Source organism: Oncorhynchus mykiss, chromosome 11, assembly GCF_057628025.1.
Source record: "Oncorhynchus mykiss isolate SJ-2025 chromosome 11, ASM5762802v1, whole genome shotgun sequence".
Lineage (NCBI taxonomy): Eukaryota > Metazoa > Chordata > Actinopteri > Salmoniformes > Salmonidae > Oncorhynchus > Oncorhynchus mykiss.
In genome coordinates, this window is record NC_143032.1 from 3695153 (window position 1) to 3716061 (window position 20909).

A 20909-nucleotide genomic window follows, 5' to 3' on the forward strand; every position below is an offset into this window, starting at 1 on the left:
TATTTGATTGTCTTTGTCTCTTCCTTACTCCTGTACACTGTCCCATCTCTATTTGATTGTCTTTTGTTGTTTCAATACTCCTGTACACTGGAATGTGTCTTGGATTAGACATCGGAGGCATTAGAATGTGTCTTGGATTAGACATCGGAGGCATTAGAATGTGTCTTGGATTAGACATCGGAGGCATTAGAATGTGTCCTGGATTAGACATCGGAGGCATTAGAATGTGTCCTGGATTAGACATCGGAGGCATTAGAATGTGTCTTGGATTAGACATCGGAGGCATTAGAATGTGTCTTGGATTAGACATCGGAGGCATTAGAATGTGTCTTGGATTAGACATCGGAGGCATTAGAATGTGTCTTGGATTAGACATCGGAGGCATTAGAATGTGTCTTGGATTAGACATCGGAGGCATTAGAATGTGTCCTGGATTAGACATCGGAGGCATTAGAATGTGTCCTGGATTAGACATCGGAGGCATTAGAATGTGTCTTGGATTAGACATCGGAGGCATTAGAATGTGTCTTGGATTAGACATTGGAGGCATTAGAATGCGTCTTGGATTAGACATCGGAGGCATTAGAATGTGTCTTGGATTAGACATCGGAGGCATTAGAATGTGTCCTGGATTAGACATCGGAGGCATTAGAATGTGTCTTGGATTAGACATCGGAGGCATTAGAATGTGTCTTGGATTAGACATCGGAGGCATTAGAATGTGTCTTGGATTAGACATCGGAGGCATTAGAATGTGTAGCCAGTAGCCGGTTGTTTAACCTCTCTTGTCCCGAGCAAGAGGCTATGGAGAGGTACATCCAGGACTCTCTGGCTGCAGGACTTATCATCTTCCTCCCTGGTGGAGGCTGGGTTTTTCTTTGTGAAGAAGAAGGACGGGTCACTGAGGCCGTGCAGAGACTTCTGTGGGCTGAATAATATCCCTGTTAAGAACAAGTACCCCTTGCCACTAATCAGCTCTGCTTTCCCCAACTCCATGGTGCCACGGTGTTTACCAAACTGGACCTCCGGAACCACCTTGTCCGCATAAGAGAGGGGGACGAGTGGAAGACTGCGTTCAACGCACTACTGGGTCACTTTGAGCATTTTGGTCTTACTAACGCCCCTGCTGTTCTCCAGAACCTAGTCATTGACGTGCTGAGGGATGTGATTGGACGCTTCGTTTTTGTCTATTTAGATGATTTAGATGATTTAGATGATTTAGATGCTTACCAGCAACACGTTCTTCAACGGCTGTTGGCGAATAAGCTTTTTGTTAAAGCTGGATATGTGAGTTCCATGCTTCCTCAGTGTCTTTCCTGGGTTATATTATTGCACAGGGACAGTTACGTATGGACCCTGCCAAGGTCATGGCAGTCACAGAGTGGCCTGCGCCCTCCAACCTGAAGCAGCTACAGCGTTTCCTGGGGTTTGCACATTTTTTACAGACGTTTCATCTGCAACTACAGTCGTCTGGCAGCACCTCTCACCTCCACCTCCACCTCCACTCCGTTCCACTGGACTCCTGAGGCAGAGGCAGCGTTCCTGGAACTCAAGCGTCGCTTCACCTCCGGTCCTCACTCAGCCCGACCCAGGACTCCTGTCCTCACTCAGCCCAACCCAGGACTCCAGTCCTCACTCAGCCCAACCCAGGACTCCAGTCCTCACTCAGCCTGACCCAGGACTCCAGTCCTCACTCAGCCCGACCCAGGACTCCAGTCCTTACTCAGCCCGACCCAGAACTCCAGAACGCCTCTGACACTGGGGGTAGGTACTGTTCTGTCTCAACGTTCCCCCTCTGATCAGAAGGTCCACCCATGTGCATTCTTTTCCGTAAGTTCTCACCTGCAGAGAGGAATTTTGACAGTCTTAACCCCATAGTTAACCCAATGTAGTATTCGTATTAAAGGGACAATCTGTAATTGCTACATCCATTTTATTTACATTTAAATGTATGAAACATACCTATTGATTCCTAAAGAATATAACTTATAAATGCCTCAGGAGCAGAGAACAGTTGCATTTCTCCAGCCCCATACCTCAACTGTTTACCAAATCAGTGGCGGGGTGGGTGTGATTATTTGAAATGCGGACTGTCCCTTTAAGGACTTATTGACATGTTGACTCACCCCTACTGTATTCCACCCATGTCTTCGTCCCCTGAAAGGAAACACTGTCTACGTGACGTGCAGTATGTTGTTGGACATGTACATTACCTCCCTGTAGGTGTGTTTACAGATCATTATTTATGTCTGTGTTTTGGTAGTGTTTCCCTGCTTTCAACCTCACTGGCATTTCTAAAATATTGGGACTTCCCCTGCAATAAAGATAAATAATAGTTTTTTTTTTTTTTAGGAAATATGAAGTGATCAGAAATGGAATTCACCATTCTGACAGAGGGAATGAATCAGTTGTGCTGTGTGTGTGTTTTCGCTGGGGTGTCAGGTGTGTGTGTGTGTGTGTGTGTGTGTGTGTGTATGCACGCTTGTGTGTGTGTGCGCGCGCATGCGTCAATCAGACCTTCCAGGGGCCCTTATTAGACCATTAGAAGAGTGAGATCGGAAGGTGGTGTGTGTGTGTGTGTGCGCGCGCGCATGCGTCAATCAGACCTTCCAGGGGCCCTATTAGACCATTAGAAGAGTGAGATCGGAAGGTGGTGTGTGTGTGTGTGTGTGTGTGTGTGTGTGTATGTGTGTGTAAAGGGAGCTCTGCTATAGGGGCCCACTATGACAGGGCCGTCCTAAAATAGAGCGAAGCAGTAGCAGCTGCAGTGGGGGTGTTCAAAGTAGCCGCCAACACACACACACTCTCACACACACGCACGCACACACGCGCACCACCTTCCAATCTCACTCTTCGAATGGTCTTACAGGGCCCCTGGAAGGTCTGATTGTGTGTGTGTAGTGGGAGGTAATATTTAACGTGTGTATAAATACAGTATATATGATACACAAAAATATCTCACATGTGACTCGTAACGAGACTAAGCACTTAGTCGATTAAAATGTTGATCTGACTCCATAAAGATAATTTAAATAGACAAGAAAGCATGAGGCAATGAGTTGGCGTTGACGAGCAAGAGTTAGTCTGAGAATTGTCTATATCAAAGGCAGATATTTAATTAACATTTGTACAAACAAGGCATAAAGCTTAAGTTACAAAGCATTAACAACCATTACAAAGCATACGTCTAGGCATATAGATCCTGAGGTTAACTTACAATTGAATTGATCGTACAACCTTCCTCCGTGAACTGGATGAGAGATCTGGGTGTAACCGGTGCAGAGGAGCGAGGCAGGACAGCGGAGATGAGGAATGACGTAACAACAAGCCCCACAAACATCGGACCCGAACTTACAATAAAACAAACACGCACAAAAACCACGGGGGGAAAACAGAGGGTTAAATAATGAACATGTAATTGGGGGAATTGAAACCAGGTGTGTAAAACAAAGACAAAACAAATGGAAAATGAAAAGTGGATCGGCGATGGCTAGAAGGCCGGTGACGTCGACCACCGAACAAGGAGAGGGACCAACTTTGGAGGAAGTCGTGACAGAGAGACAGAACAAAAGGCTTTTATTACCATTTACATCTGAAGGTGTGACCTTTCAACCCAAATCCAAACGCCATTGACCAATTAAACAATTTCAAGTTTACAATAACCTAAAAACTCCCAGGCCCAATCTCCACAGAGTGTCACAGCAACTAAAGGCTGTGACGATGGAATGGCACCAGTGTGAACAAGACAGAATTCCTGAGAGGGCAATAACACCCCTTTGAGAGTAATTCAGAGTTCACCCTGTCCAGATACAAGTTACCACAGAGATCATACATCCATATAGATACCAGGCATGGAAAGTGTTGTATTAAGCTTTGACATTCAATAGTCAGTCTTATGGATACTGTAACAGAGATATAATCAGTCCTCTGGATACTGTAACAGAGATATAGTCAGTCCTCTGGATACTGTAACAGAGATATAGTCAGTCCTATGGATACTGTAACAGAGATATAGTCAGTCCTCTGGATACTGTAACAGAGATATAGTCAGTCCTCTGGATACTGTAACAGAAATATAGTCAGTCCTCTGGATACTGTAACAGAGATATAGTCAGTCCTCTGGATACTGTAACAGAGATTTAGTCAGTCCTCTGGATACTGTAACAGAGATATAGTCAGTCCTCTGGGTACTGTAACAGAGATGTAGTCAGTCCTCTGGATACTGTAACAGAGATTTAGTCAGTCCTCTGGATACTGTAACAGAGATATAGTCAGTCCTCTGGGTACTGTAACAGAGATATAGTCAGTCCTCTGGATACTGTAACAGAGATTTAGTCAGTCCTCTGGATACTGTAACAGAGATATAGTCAGTCCTCTGGATACTGTAACAGAGATATAGTCAGTCTCTGGGTACTGTAACAGAGATGCATGTTGGCCCCTCAGAGGGGGAAGGGCTGACTATTCTTTGAGAATTGTCCTTTGTTACTATTTGCCATGCAGCTCCTGGTGAAAGAGAACACATGAATTAGGATAGAACCCTCGTGTGTCCCGTGTGTCCCATGTGTCCCATGAATGTCGTGTGTCCCATGAGTGTCGTGTGTCCCGTGTGTCCTGTGTGTCCTGTGTGTCCCGTGAGTGCCGTGAGTGCCGTGTGTCCTGTGTGTCCTGTGAGTGCCGTGTGTCCCGTGAGTGTCGTGTGTCCCGTGTGTCCTGTGAGTGCTGTGTGTCCCGTGAGTGTCGTGTGTCCCGTGAGTGTCGTGTGTCCCGTGAGTGTCGTGTGTCCCGTGAGTGTTGTGTGTCCCGTGTTAGTATAATGTGTTAGTAGTATATTGTGTTAGTAGTATAATGTGTTAGTTATAATGTGTTAGTAGTATAATGTGTTAGTAGTATAATGTGTTAGTAGTATAATGTGTTAGTAGTATAATGTGTTAGTAGTATAATGTGTTAGTATTATATTGTGTTAGTAGTATAATGTGTTAGTAGTATAATGTGTTATTAGTATAATGTGTTAGTAGTATAATGTGTTAGTAGTATAATGTGTTAGTAGTATAATGTGTTAGTAGTATAATGTGTTAGTAGTATAATGTGTTATTAGTATAATGTGTTAGTAGTATAATGTGTTAGTAGTATAATGTGTTAGTAGTATAATGTGTTAGTAGTATAATGTGTTAGTAGTATAATGTGTTAGTATTATATTGTGTTAGTAGTATAATGTGTTAGTAGTATAATGTGTTAGTAGTATAATGTGTTAGTATTATATTGTGTTAGTAGTATAATGTGTTAGTAGTATATTGTGTTATTAGTATAATGTCAAATCAAATCAAATCAAATTTTATTTGTCACATACACATGGTTAGCAGATGTTAATGCGAGTGTAGCGAAATGCTTGTGCTTCTAGTTCCGACAATGCAGTAATAACAAGTAATCTAACTAACAATTCCAAAACTACTGTCTTGTACACAGTGTAAGGGGATAAAGAATATGTACATAAGGATATATGAATGAGTGATGGTACAGAGCAGCATAGGCAAGATACAGTAGATGGTATCGGGTACAGTATGTACAAATGAGATGAGTATGTAAACAAAGTGGCATAGTATAGTATAAAGTGGCTAGTGATACATGTATTACATAAGGATACCGTCGATGATATAGAGTACAGTATATACGTATGCATATGAGATGAATAATGTAGGGTAAGTAACATTTATATAAGGTAGCATTGTTTAAAGTGGCTAGTGATATATTTACATCATTTCCCATCAATTCCCATTATTAAAGTGGCTGGAGTTGAGTCAGTGTCAGTGTGTTGGCAGCAGCCACTCAGTGTTAGTGGTGGCTGTTTAACAGTCTGATGGCCTTGAGATAGAAGCTGTTTTTCAGTCTCTCGGTCCCAGCTTTGATGCACCTGTACTGACCTCGCCTTCTGGATGATAGCGGGGTGAACAGGCAGTGGCTCGGGTGGTTGATGTCCTTGATGATCTTTATGGCCTTCCTGTGACATCGGGTGGTGTAGGTGTCCTGGAGGGCAGGTAGTTTGCCCCCGGTGATGCGTTGTGCAGACCTCACTACCCTCTGGAGAGCCTTACGGTTGAGGGCGGTGCAGTTGCCATACCAGGCGGTGATACAGCCCGCCAGGATGCTCTCGATTGTGCATCTGTAGAAGTTTGTGAGTGCTTTTGGTGACAAGCCGAATTTCTTCAGCCTCCTGAGGTTGAAGAGGCGCTGCTGCGCCTTCTTCACGATGCTGTCTGTGTGAGTGGACCAATTCAGTTTGTCTGTGATGTGTATGCCGAGGAACTTAAAACTTGCTACCCTCTCCACTACTGTTCCATCGATGTGGATAGGGGGGTGTTCCCTCTGCTGTTTCCTGAAGTCCACAATCATCTCCTTAGTTTTGTTGACGTTGAGTGTGAGGTTGTTTTCCTGACACCACACTCCGAGGGCCCTCACCTCCTCCCTGTAGGCCGTCTCATCGTTGTTGGTAATCAAGCCTACCACTGTTGTGTCGTCCGCAAACTTGATGATTGAGTTGGAGGCGTGCGTGGCCACGCAGTCGTGGGTGAACAGGGAGTACAGGAGAGGGCTCAGAACGCAACCTTGTGGGGCCCCAGTGTTGAGGATCAGCGGGGAGGAGATATTGTTGCCTACCCTCACCACCTGGGGGCGGCCCGTCAGGAAGTCCAGTACCCAGTTGCACAGGGCGGGGTCGAGACCCAGGGTCTCGAGCTTGATGACGAGCTTGGAGGGTACTATGGTGTTGAATGCCGAGCTGTAGTCGATGAACAGCATTCTCACATAGGTATTCCTCTTGTCCAGATGGGTTAGGGCAGTGTGCAGTGTGGTTGAGATTGCATCGTCTGTGGACCTATTTGGGCGGTAAGCAAATTGGAGTGGGTCTAGGGTGTCAGGTAGGGTGGAGGTGATATGGTCCTTGACTAGTCTCTCAAAGCACTTCATGATGACGGATGTGAGTGCTACGGGGCGGTAGTCATTTAGCTCAGTTACCTTAGCTTTCTTGGGAACAGGAACAATGGTGGCCCTCTTGAAGCATGTGGGAACAGCAGACTGGTATAGGGATTGATTGAATATGTCCGTAAACACACCGGCCAGCTGGTCTGCGCATGCTCTGAGGGCGCGGCTGGGGATGCCATCTGGGCCTGCAGCCTTGCGAGGGTTAACACGTTTAAATGTCTTACTCACCTCGGCTGCAGTGAAGGAGAGACCGCATGTTTTCGTTGCAGGCCGTGTCAGTGGCACTGTATTATCCTCAAAGCGGGCAAAAAAGTTATTTAGTCTGCCTGGGAGCAAGACATCCTGGTCCGTGACTGGGCTGGGTTTCTTCCTGTAGTCCGTGATTGACTGTAGACCCTGCCACATGCCTCTTGTGTCTGAGCCGTTGAATTGAGATTCTACTTTGTCTCTGTACTGGCGCTTAGCTTGTTTGATAGCCTTGCGGAGGGAATAGCTGCACTGTTTGTATTCGGTCATGTTACCAGACACCTTGCCCTGATTAAAAGCAGTGGTTCGCGCTTTCAGTTTCACACGAATGCTGCCATCAACCCACGGTTTCTGGTTAGGGAATGTTTTAATCGTTGCTATGGGAACGACATCTTCAACGCACGTTCTAATGAACTCGCACACCGAATCAGCGTATTCGTCAATGTTGTTATCTGACGCAATACGAAACATATCCCAGTCCACGTGATGGAAGCAGTCTTGGAGTGTGGAGTCAGCTTGGTCGGACCAGCGTTGGACAGACCTCAGCGTGGGAGCCTCTTGTTTTAGTTTCTGTCTGTAGGCAGGGATCAACAAAATGGAGTCGTGGTCAGCTTTTCCGAAAGGGGGGCGGGGCAGGGCCTTATATGCGTCGCGGAAGTTAGAGTAACAATGGTCCAAGGTCTTTCCTCCCCTGGTTGCGCAATCGATATGCTGATAAAATTTGGGGAGTCTTGTTTTCAGATTAGCCTTGTTAAAATCCCCAGCTACAATGAATGCAGCCTCCGGATAAATTGTTTCCAGTTTGCAGAGAGTTAAATAAAGTTCGTTCAGAGCCATCGATGTGTCTGCTTGGGGGGGGATATATACGGCTGTGATTATAATCGAAGAGAATTCTCTTGGTAGATAATGCGGTCTACATTTGATTGTGAGGAATTCTAAATCAGGTGAACAGAAGGATTTGAGTTCCTGTATGTTTCTTTCATCGCACCATGTCACGTTTGTCATAAGGCATACGCCCCCGCCCCTCTTTTTACCAGAAAGATGTTTTTTCCTGTCTGCGCGATGCGTGGAGAAACCTGTTGGCTGCACCGCTTCGGATAGCGTCTCTCCAGTAAGCCACGTTTCCGTGAAGCAAAGAACGTTACAGTCTCTGATGTCCCTCTGGAATGCTACCCTTGCTCGGATTTCATCAACCTTGTTGTCAAGAGACTGGACATTGGCAAGAAGAATGCTAGGGAGTGGTGCGCGCTGTGCCCGTCTCCGGAGTCTGACCAGAAGACCGCCTCGTTTCCCTCTCTTTCGGAGTCGTTTTTTTGGGTCGCTGCATAGGATCCACTCCGTTGTCCTGTTTGTAAGGCAGAACACAGGATCCGCGTCGCGAAAAACATATTCTTGGTCGTACTGATGGTGAGTTGATGCTGATCTTATATTCAGTAGTTCTTCTCGACTGTATGTAATGAAACCTAAGATGACCTGGGGTACTAATGTAAGAAATAACACGTAAAAAAACAAAAAACTGCATAGTTTCCTAGGAACGCGAAGCGAGGCGGCCATCTCTGTCGGCGCCGGAAGTAATGTGTTAGTAGTATAATGTGTTAGTATTATAATGTGTTAGTATTATAATGTGTTAGTAGTATAATGTGTTAGTAGTATAATGTGTTAGTAGTATAATGTGTTAGTAGTATAATGTGTTAGTATAATGTGTTAGTAGTATATTGTGTTAGTATAATGTGTTAGTAGTATGTGTTAGTAGTATAATGTGTTAGTAGTATAATGTGTTAGTAGTATAATGTGTTAGTAGTATGATGTGTTAGTAGTATGATGTGTTAGTAGTATAATGTGTTAGTAGTATAATGTGTTATTAGTATAATGTGTTAGTAGTATAATGTGTTAGTATTATATTGTGTTAGTAGTATAATGTGTTAGTAGTATAATGTGTTATTAGTATAATGTGTTAGTAGTGTAATGTGTTAGTAGTATAATGTGTTAGTAGTATAATGTGTTAGTAGTATAATGTGTTAGTAGTATAATGTGTTAGTAGTATATTGTGTTAGTATAATGTGTTATTAGTATAATGTGTTAGTAGTAAAATGTGTTAGTAGTATAATGTGTTAGTATAATGTGTTAGTAGTATAATGTGTTAGTAGTATAATGTGTTAGTAGTATAATGTGTTAGTAGTATAATGTGTTAGTAGTATATTGTGTTAGTATAATGTGTTATTAGTATAATGTGTTATTAGTATAGTGTGTTAGTAGTATTATGTGTTAGTAGTATTATGTGTTAGTAGTATTATGTGTTAGTAGTATTATGTGTTAGTAGTATAATGTGTTAGTAGTATAATGTGTTAGTAGTATAATAGTATAATGTGTTAGTATAATGTGTTAGTATAATGTGTTAGTAGTATAATGTGTTAGTAGTATATTGTGTTAGTAGTATATTGTGTTAGTAGTATAATGTGTTAGTAGTATAATGTGTTAGTAGTATGATGTGTTAGTAGTATAATGTGTTAGTAGTATATTGTGTTAGTAGTATATTGTGTTAGTATAATGTGTTAGTAGTATAATGTGTTAGTAGTATAATGTGTTAGTAGTATATTGTGTTAGTAGTATATTGTGTTAGTATAATGTGTTAGTAGTAAATTGTGTTAGTAGTATAATGTGTTAGTAGTATAATGTTTTAGTAGTATATTGTGTTAGTAGTATATTGTGTTAGTAGTATAATGTGTTAGTAGTATAATGTGTTAGTAGTATAATGTGTTAGTAGTGTATTTTGTTAGTATAATGTGTTGGGAGTATGAGAGAGGTAGTTAGCAAACAAGGCCATATGCCCCTCAGTGACACCAATACTCCTTAGCCGGCCCACAAGAATGGAATGATCTACCGTATCAAAAGCTTTGTCCAAGTCATTAAAAATAGCAGCACAACATTGCTTAGAATCAAAAGTAATGGTGACACCATTGAGGACCTTTAAGGTTGCAGTGACACATCCATAACCTGGGCGGAAACCAGATTGCATACCAGAGAGAATACTACAGACATCAAGACAGTTATTCAGTTGAATATTTAAATTTTTCCCAAAACTTTTGATAAACAGGGCAAAATAGAAATGGGCCTATAACAGTTAGGATCAGCTTGATCTCCCTCTTTGAATTAAATAGGAACCGTGGCTGCCTTCCAAGCAATGGGAACCTCCCCAGAGAGGAGAGACTGGTTAAAAAGGTCAGAGAGAGCCTTGGCGATGATAGGGCAGCAACCTTAAAGAAGAAAGGAGAGACAGGTTAAAAAGGTCAGAGATCGGCTTGGTGATGATGGGGGCAGCAACCTTAAAGAAGAAAGGAGAGACAGGTTAAAAAGGTCAGAGATCGGCTTGGTGATGATGGGGGCAGCAACCTTTTAAGAAGAAAGCAGTCAAGTTTCAGGAGCTCCTTTAGCACCTCGGACTCAGTGACTGCCTGCAGGGAGAAACTTTGTAGCGGGGCAGGGGGAAAAGAGGGATGAGCGTTGGGGATAGTCATATTAGAAGGGAAAAAGAGGGAGGAGCATCGGGAATAGTTGCATTAGAAGGGGAAAAGAGGGAGGAGCATCGGGGATAGTCGCATTAGAAGGGGAAAAGAGGGAGGAGCGTTGGGGATAGTCGCATTAGAAGGGGTGGGTGATGAGGAAATGTTGGACAGCAAGGAGGCATGGCTGAGTCAAATAGGAATCCTGACTTAATGAAGTGGTGATTAAAGAGCTCAGCCATGTGCTCCTTGTCAGTGTCACATTCTGACCTTAGTTTTGTCTTTGTTTTAGTATGGTCAGGGCGTGAGTTGGGGTGGGCAGTCTGTTCTTTTTTCTGTGATTTTGGGATTTCTGTGTTTGGCCTGGTATGGTTCTCAATCGGAGGCAGCTGTCAATTGTTGTCCATGATTGAGAACCATACTTAGGCAGCCTGGTTTCACCCTTGAGTTGTGGGTGCTTATTTTCTGTTCTGTGTTTTGCTTCACCGTTCAGGACTGTTCGTTTTGTCGTTTTATTGTTTTTGTTCAGTGTTCAGTTATCGAATAAATCTAACATGGACACTTACCACGCTGCACATTGGTCCTCCTCTTCTTCCACCTACGACGACCGTTACAGTCAGTAACAACATCCTCAACATTAAGGGACATGGGCAGCTGGGAGGAGGAGGGTTTATTCTCCAGGTCTTTAACCGTTTTCCAGAACTTCTTGGGGTGAGACCCACAGGGAGAGAACTGCTCCTTAAAGTAACTAACTTTGGCCTTCCAGGTAGCCTGAGAGCACTGATTTCTCATTTGCCTGAACGAGAGCCAGTCATCCTGAGTATGCCGAGCCTTTCACCAAATGTGATTCTTGAGGTGGAGTAACTGCCAGATCACGGTCGAACCACGGGCTGAACCTGTTTTTAATTCTCATTTTCTTTATGGGGGAGTGTTTGTTAACAATATCACTGAAAATATATAAAAAGAAGGTCCAAGTATCTTCGACAGAGGGGATCAAGCTGATTTCTATACCAATTTACAGAGGCCAGGTCATGAAGGAAGGCTTGCTCATTAATGTTTTTTTGCAAGCGTCTATGACAAATCAGAACAGGTCGGACTTTGTGGAGACAACCGAGCACTGAAGGTGTTCCTTGGTAAAGATTGCCACTCCACCTCCTTTGGAAGATCTGTCTTGCCGAAAAAGGTTAAAACCAGAAAGGTTAACATCAGTGTTCAAAACACTCTTCCTTAACCACGTCTCAGTAATGACCAACACATCTGGATTGGAGCTGTGAACACACACTTTCTATTGATCCATTTTAGGTAATAGGCTTCTACTGTTAACGTGCAGAAAACCCAGGCTTTTACGAGAGCAGAAATCAGTGCGGCAGTAGATGGGCCAGGGAGTACATGCACATTTCCAGATATCATCAGCAGTAATACAATCAGGGCACGGCAGAGGACAGAGAGAGCTCTGCAGTGCTGATTTATGACATCAATGTGCAACAAGATCACGTTGTACAGCAATGTCATCTGGTAACATGAATACAAAGCCGGCGAGAGGTGGTTAGAATAGGATGGGAGGCCAAGAGTCTGTGTAACCAATAGAGAGTCAGAGTCCCGAGTGGGGGAACAAACATAGTCTGTCCCACGGTTTGGTAAAGAAGCAAGTTCATAGTCAATAAAGCACGCAGGAGTCATGAGGCAAATAGCATAAAGCACAAGAAAAACATATAACGACTTGGGGTTTGGCCATTGTTCAAAGAGTCACTCGCCCCAACAAGATACCTTGAGAGAGGAGCTCTCTATCCAGTAGGCTATAAAAGTCTGAGATAAAATAAATAAATTGTGGGCCTATACTAGCTAATTAAAACCTTTCTGAGTAAGCTCACATAATAAGCTTCACAAGTTAATTAGCCTACCTATAATTCAGATCAGGCCAAAGTCTGCCATGCGTGTGTAACAGTGTAGCTTTAGACCGGCCCCTCGCCCATACCCGGGAGCGAACCAGGGACTCTCTGCACACATCAACAACAGTCACCCACAAAGCATCGTCAGCAAGCTCCACAAGCGCGCACCACCGCTAACTAGCCATTTCACAACCGTTACATGTGTAACAGTAACTGGTGCTGGAGGGGATCAAAAGCTCGGGAGAGAGAGGTGAGTGTGGCAGGGGTACCTACCTGTACCAGACAGTTTGCTGGGACGCTAGCTATATCTCTCAGCCATCACACATATTGACATTTCAAAATGCTCTGTGGGTCTGACAAGTATAAATACTGTATCATCAGTACAGAACAACCCAGAAGTACACACAGAGTTAATACACACATTTACCACCCCCTCTCTCTCTCTCTCTCTTCTCCCTCTCTCTTTCTCTCAAATTCAATTCATTTTAAGGGGCTTTATTGGCATGGGAAACATATGCATTGACAAAGCAAGTGAGGTAGATAATAAACAAAAGTGAAATAAACAATAAAAATGAACAGTAAACATTACACTCACAGAAGTTCCAAAAGAATAAAGACAGTTCAAATGTCATATTATGTATATATACAGTGTTGTAACGGTGTGCAAATAGTTAAAGTACAAAAAGGAAAATACATAAACATAAATATGGGTTGTATTTACAATACTGTTTGTTCTTCACTGGTTGACCTTTTCTTGTGGCAACAGGTCATAAATCTTGCTGCTGTGATGGCACACTGTGGTATTTCACCCAGTAGATATGGGAGTTTATCAAAATTGGATTTGTTTTCAAATTCTTTGTGGATCTGTGTAATCTGAGGGAAATATGTGTCTCTAATATGGTCATACATTTGGCAGGAGGTTAGGAAGTGCAGCTCAGTTTCCACCTCATTTTGTGGGCAGTGAGCACATAGCCTGTCTTCTCTTGAGAGCCAGGTCTGCCTACTGTGACCTTTCTCAATAGCATGTCTATGCTCACTGAGTCTGTACATAGTCAAAGTTTTCCTTAAGTTTGGGTCAGTCACAGTGGTCAGGTATTCTGCCACAGTGTACTGTCTGTGTACTCTCTGTTTAGGGCCAAATAGTATTCTAGTTTGCTCCGTTTTTTGTTAATTCTTTCCAATGTGTCAAGTAATTATCTTTTTGTTTTCTCCTGATTTGTTTGGGTCTAATCGTGTTGTCCAATTTGGTGTTTGTCCCATTTTGTGAATTCTTGGTTGGTGACACCAGACCTCACAACCATAAAGGGCAATGGGTTCTGTAACTGATTCAAGTATTTTTAGCCAAATCCTAATTGGTATGTTGAAATTTATGTTCCTTTTGATGGCATAGAATGCCCTTCTTGCCTTGTCTCTCAGATCGTTCACAGCTATGTGGAAGTTACCTGTGGTGCTGATGTTTAGGCCGAGGTATGTATAGTTTTTTCTCTTTCTCTCTCTCTCTCCTCTCTTTCTCGTCCCTTTCCCCCTCTCTCTATATCCCCTTCTCTCTCTCTCATTTGCTCTCCTCTCTGTCTCTGTCTTCCCCCTCAATCTCTGTCTCTCTCTCTACTTCTCTCCTCTCTCTCTCTTTCAGGGCTAGATTGATAGGGGCTTTGATTAGGTACGGGGCTGTGGGATCGTGTGTCTGTCCACCAGCAGCTGCTATCCCCTGTCATGACCGAGGCTGACAGGCCTGGACAGCAGTACTAGTGCAACAGTAGCGTGTTAGCGTAGCCAGACCAAGGCAACGTCCCACATGACACCCTATTAATTTTACAGTGCACTACTTTTGACCAGGGTCCATAGGGCTTAGTGCCCTATGTAGGGAATAGGGTGTCATTTGGAATGGAACCCAAGCCCTCTCAGAGTAGAGCAGCAGACTAAGGCGCCCCCTGGATAGACGGCAGGATAATCATCCCTACTACTGCACTGCAGCACAGTTTAATTAAATTGGGACATATAGGGGGTACTGAAATGAAACAAACTTGGATAAGCCATATTGATGGTCCAATGAAGGACATTTCTTCTAATCACACGGAGACAGCTGTTACAGGGAATAACAAGTATACTGTTTCCTGCGGTGTATTACAGTGTTGTAATATTACTTTTGTCCACAAAGTGGCAGTGTTGTCCCATTATTCATTGCAAAACCATGCAACAGATACTGTAATGAAGTTGAAATGAAGTTGAAAAGTGAGACCCTACTCTTTCTTTTTTGATTGTTTGTATGTACATCTCTATTGAAGATATTCCATAAATTCACCACCAGATTAGGTTTATATTAGCCCTCGACAAAAGTCAGACAGGAACTAATGTAAGCGGAACCTTTTTACGTACTGTGTGGTATCCTACGGAAGGGATTACTACAAACGGCGCACTGCTATTTACCAGAACTGTTTCCTGTGTCAACACATCTTGCTAGCCGGAGCGAAAAGTACCCACGTTCAACTGTTGTGTGGTAATGAAAATAAGTATAATTTTATTACACTGTATCAGTAATATTGTGTATGTCATTATATTATAATGTGTATTGGTAATCTGATTACGTAGTGGACTGGATTTATTTTTGGTACGTTGATTGTTCCTCAAACTGGAAGGCAACGACCGACGAGCTATTTGAGTAGACAGCTAGCTAGCTAATAGCTTCTGATAGCTTGGTGCTTCAGCTGTTATTTGTACGGTTAGAGACTTGATGATGGGCTCGTCTCTGATTCAGGGTTTGAAGTACATGTTAAAGATGTATTATAATATTTAACACTGTTCCCTATAACTAGGTGTCAAGTTAGCTAACTAGCTAGTCACCTGAAATTATACATTTTGAATTGTGGCCGAAGTGATTTTAATAAATTCGTTTTTTTTTTCAGGGACAGGAGTTTCAGATTTCAAGATAAAATGGGTGAGTGAATGTTAAACGGTATTTTTGTTGCATGTCACCAAATAATAGGCATAAATTACCCAGGAATTGAAACGCAGTTTAACAGTCTCACTTTTCCCTCTTCCCCTCATTAGATGGTGAAGAGAAGACCTACGGTGGCTGTGAAGGCCCAGATGCCATGTATGTGAAGCTGATCTCCTCTGATGGCCACGAGTTCATAGTGAAGAGAGAACACGCCTTGACCTCGGGGACCATCAAAGCCATGTTGAGTGGACCAGGTAAGTGGTGTTTGATATAGCATAGAATCTGCCGGGGTCCAGAGGTAGAGCTGTACCCTGGAGGCAGTGGTTCAATCCCCTGTTCTTCCACTCAATTTCTCTCCTGTAACCCTTTCACCCATCGTCTCATCTCATATTCTGTTTTGTTGAGAGGGCAAGCAGACATTCAGACTGAGGCAGGACGGGACAACATGTTTTGATTCATCAGAGGAGATTTGATTTGATTTACATAAATAATACGAAAGGGTAATGCGATCGAAAAAGCCCATGATTGAATCAACTTGTTAGTCCAATGAATCACATACAGTATATCCTTTAAACTAGCTGTACAGCCGTTGAACATGTGTACAACTAGTTCAATCATGCTCATATTAGGTTCAAAGAGTAGGCCGTTTCAGAACTTTTTTTACTATAATCCCACATATTAGTTGTAATCCTTTTCCCAACTTGCTCTCAGTGCTTGTAGGCAGGAAGTGCCAACGGTTAATCATTTTGAATAAACAGAAACGTTACTTCTGATCCACATCTCAGACCTATAAACGTTACTTCTGATCCACATCTCAGACCTATAAATGTTACTTCTGATCCACATCTCAGACCTATAAATGTTACTTCTGATCCACATCTCAGACCTATAAATGTTACTTCTGAACCACATCTCAGACCTATAAATGCTACTTCTGAACCACATCTCAGACCTATAAATGTTCATTCTGAACCACATCTCAGACCTATAAATGTTAATTCTGAACCACATCTCAGACCTATAAATGTTAATTCTGAACCACATCTCAGACCTATAAATGTTAATTCTGAACCACATCTCAGACCTATAAATGTTAATTCTGAACCACATCTCAGACCTATAAATGCTCATTCTGAACCACATCTCAGACCTATAAATGTTAATTCTGAACCACATCTCAGACCTATAAATGTTAATTCTGAACCACATCTCAGACCTATAAATGTTACTTCTGAACCACATCTCAGACCTATAAATGTTACTTCTGAACCACATCTCAGACCTATAAATGTTAATTCTGAACCACATCTGACCTATAAATGTTACTTCTGAACCACATCTCAGACCTATAAATGTTACTTCTGAACCACATCTCAGACCTATAAATGTTAATTCTGAACCACATCTGACCTATAAATGTTACTTCTGAACCACATCTCAGACCTATAAATGTTACTTCTGAACCACATCTCAGACCTATAAATGTTACTTCTGAACCACATCTCAGACCTATAAATGTTACTTCTGAACCACATCTCAGACCTATAAATGTTACTTCTGAACCACATCTCAGACCTATAAATGTTACTTCTGAACCACATCTCAGACCTATAAATGTTACTTCTGAACCACATCTCAGACCTATAAATGTTACTTCTGAACCACATCTCAGACCTATAAATGTTACTTCTGATCCACATCTCAGACCTATAAATGTTACTTCTGAACCACATCTCAGACCTATAAATGTTACTTCTGATCCACATCTCAGACCTATAAATGTTACTTCTGAACCACATCTCAGACCTATAAATGCTCTTTGTATCAAACTGACAACGTTTCTTACTTTTTTTCTCCACAGGTCAGTTTGCAGAGAACGAAACCAACGAAGTGAACTTCAGAGAGATCCCCTCCCATGTCCTGTCCAAGGTGTGCATGTACTTCACCTACAAGGTCCGCTACACCAACAGCTCCACGGAAATCCCAGAGTTCCCCATCGCCCCTGAGATCGCCCTGGAACTACTCATGGCTGCAAACTTCTTGGATTGTTAACTCAAAGAAATGTAGCTACTGAAACTCTTTTGAGAAAAAAAAAAAAACAAACATTTGTTTTGACTATTTAACTTTGTTTCAGATATAAAACAAAACCGTGAATGATGAGTACTTTGTCAGTATGCTTTTAAGCTTTTGTTTATTTATATATATTCTTTTGCTACAAGCTTTATGTCCACCTTTTTTATTGGTTAGTAATGACTCTCGTTTGAACATAATAAACTAAAATGGCTGCACCAGTTGCTCCGGAATGTGGCTAGCACCTGGTAAACAATCGTTCCTTACCTCCCCACCACAATAAAGGATGTTTGGTGACTGTTTTTCGGTGCTTAATGGGTCCCTTGTGTGATAAACATTTTTTTACACGTTTGTATTCATTTAGAACAGAATAGCTGTTGGAGGAGTTCATCACATCCATTTATCTGTGGGCCCTGATACAACAGTCGGGTGACGGTGTTGCATGACTTTTGTGATTTTTTTCACCACGGGGAGTTATCTGCTCCTGATGGGATATTCATTAGGTCATACCTGTGAACATAACTGAATGAACTTACATAAACAATAAAGTATCACGTCCGATCCTTATTCACAAAGCCTAAGTAGAAGTGCTGAGCTGGGGGACTCCAGAGTGGCGTAAGGCTGTGTCACAGCAAGCCGCGACCGGGAGAACCATGAGGTGGCGCGCAATTCACCCTATGGCGTCCGGGTTAGAAGAGGGTTAGGCCGGCCAGGACGTCCTTTCTCCCATCACTCTCTAGCGACTCCTTGTGGCGGGCCGGGCTCAATGCATGCTGACTTCAGTTGCCAGTAGTACTGTGTTTCCTCAGACACATCGGTGTGGCTGACTTCCCGGGTTAAGCGAGCAGTGCGGCTTGGCAGGGTCATGTTTCTGAGGACGCATGGCCCTCGATATACGGCTCTACCGAGTCCTTACGGGAAATGCAGCGACAAGACTGTGACTACCAATTGGATACCACGAAATTGGGGAGAAAAGGGTATCTAGGTTCAGTTTTGTATTTTAGTTCAAAATGAATGTCTGATAAAATCATGAAGTCGCTCTCCTTTTCGTTCTAAAACGTGTGGATTTGTTTACAAAGGAGATGACTACAGGAAAAAGAGGACCAAGCACGCCCCGATTCTCATCGACGGGCTGCAGTGGAGCAGGTTGAGAGCTTCAAATTCCCTGGTGTCCACATCATCTACAAACTAACATGGTCCAAGCACACACCAAGACAGTTGTGAAGTGGGCACGACAAAACCTATTCCCCCTCAGGAGAAGATTTGGCATGGGTCCTCAGATCCTGCACCATCGAGAGCATCATGATGGGTTGCATCACTGCCTGGTATGGTAACTGCTCGACCCGCCGACCGCAAAGCACTACAGAGGCTAGTGCGTACGGCCTGGTACATCACTGGGGCTATACCAGGCGGTGTCAGAGGAAGGCCCTAAAAAGAGGTACGAGAGCGCCAAGTCTAGGTCCAAGAGGCTCCTAAATAGCTTCTACCCCCAAGCTATAAGACTCCCTCTATGCATAGTCACTTTAATAACTGCCTACATGTACATATTACCTCGATACCGAAGCGCCCACACATTGACTCTGTACCGGTACCCCCTGTATATAGCCTCCACATTGACTCTGTACCGTAATACCCTGTATATAGCCTCCACATTGACTCTGTACCGGTACCCCCTGTATATAGCCTCCACATTGACTCTGTACCGTAACACCCTGTATATAGCCTCCACATTGACTCTGTACCAGTACCCCCTGTATATAGCCTCCACATTGACTCTGTACCGGTACCCCCTGTATATAGCCTCCACATTGACTCTGTACCGGTACCTCCTGTATATAGCCTCCACATTGACTCTGTACCGTAACACCCTGTATATAGCCTCCACATTGACTCTGTACCGTAATACCCTGTATATATCCTCCACATTGACTCTGTACCGTAACACCCTGTATATAGCCTCCACGTTGACTCTGTACCGGTACCTCCTGTATATAGCCTCCACATTGACTCTGTACCGGTACCTCCTGTATATAGCCTCCACATTGACTCTGTACCGTAACACCCTGTATATAGCCTCCACATTGACTCTGTACCGTAACACCCTGTATATAGCCTCCACATTGACTCTGTACCGGTACCTCCTGTATATAGCCTCCACATTGACTCTGTACCGGTACCCCCTGTATATAGCCTTCACATTGACTCTGTACCGTAACACCCTGTATATAGCCTCCACATTGACTCTGTACCGTAATACCCTGTATATAGCCTCCACATTGACTCTGTACCGTAACACCCTGTATATAGCCTCCACATTGACTCTGTACCGGTACCCCCTGTATATAGCCTCCACATTGACTCTGTACCGGTACCCCCTGTATATAGCCTCCACATTGACTCTGTACCGTAATACCCTGTATATATCCTCCACATTGACTCTGTACCGTAACACCCTGTATATAGCCTCCACGTTGACTCTGTACCGTAACACCCTTTATATAGCCTCCACATTGACTCTGTACCGGTACCCCCTGTATATAGCCTCCACATTGACTCTGTACCGTAACACCCTGTATATAGCCTCCACATTGACTCTGTACCGTAATACCCTGTATATAGCCTCCACATTGACTCTGTACCGTAACACCCTGTATATAGCCTCCACATTGACTCTGTACCGTAACACCCTGTATATAGCCTCCACATTGACTCTGTACCGTAATACCCTGTATATAGCCTCCACATTGACTCTGTACCGTAACACCCTGTATATAGCCTCCACATTGACTCTGTACCGTAATACCCTGTATATATCCTCCACATTGACTCTGTACCGTAACACCCTGTATATAGCCTCCACGTTGACTCTGTACCGGTACCTCCTGTATATAGCCTCCACATTGACTCTGTACCGGTACCTCCTGTATATAGCCTCCACATTGACTCTGTACCGTAACACCCTGTATATAGCCTCCACATTGACTCTGTACCGTAACACCCTGTATATAGCCTCCACATTGACTCTGTACCGGTACCTCCTATATATAGCCTCCACATTGACTCTGTACCGGTACCCCCTGTATATAGCCTTCACATTGACTCTGTACCGTAACACCCTGTATATAGCCTCCACATTGACTCTGTACCGTAATACCCTGTATATAGCCTCCACATTGACTCTGTACCGTAACACCCTGTATATAGCCTCCACATTGACTCTGTACCGGTACCCCCTGTATATAGCCTCCACATTGACTCTGTACCGGTACCCCCTGTATATAGCCTCCACAT

At 43.3% G+C, this 20909-nt stretch overlaps 1 protein-coding gene across 1 annotated transcript; it reads left to right on the top strand.

Annotated features, from left to right (window-relative positions):
• Window positions 1-14990: 14990 nt before the first annotated feature.
• On the top strand, window positions 14991-17920 carry LOC110535177 (elongin-C). Its single transcript, XM_021620039.3, has 4 exons — window positions 14991-15107; window positions 15514-15545; window positions 15659-15802; window positions 17410-17920. The coding sequence occupies exons 2-4, from the start codon at window positions 15542-15544 to the stop codon at window positions 17598-17600; spliced, it is 339 nt and encodes a 112-aa protein (XP_021475714.1). The 5' UTR covers window positions 14991-15107; window positions 15514-15541; the 3' UTR covers window positions 17601-17920.
• Window positions 17921-20909: the final 2989 nt, after the last annotated feature.

What these genes read in the sequence shown, in the direction of transcription:
- LOC110535177 (XM_021620039.3), top strand. An exon ending in AGCCATGTTGAGTGGACCAG is followed by an intron (nt 15,803 to 17,409) that starts GTAAGTGGTGTT and finishes TTTTCTCCACAG; the next exon opens with GTCAGTTTGCAGAGAACGAA.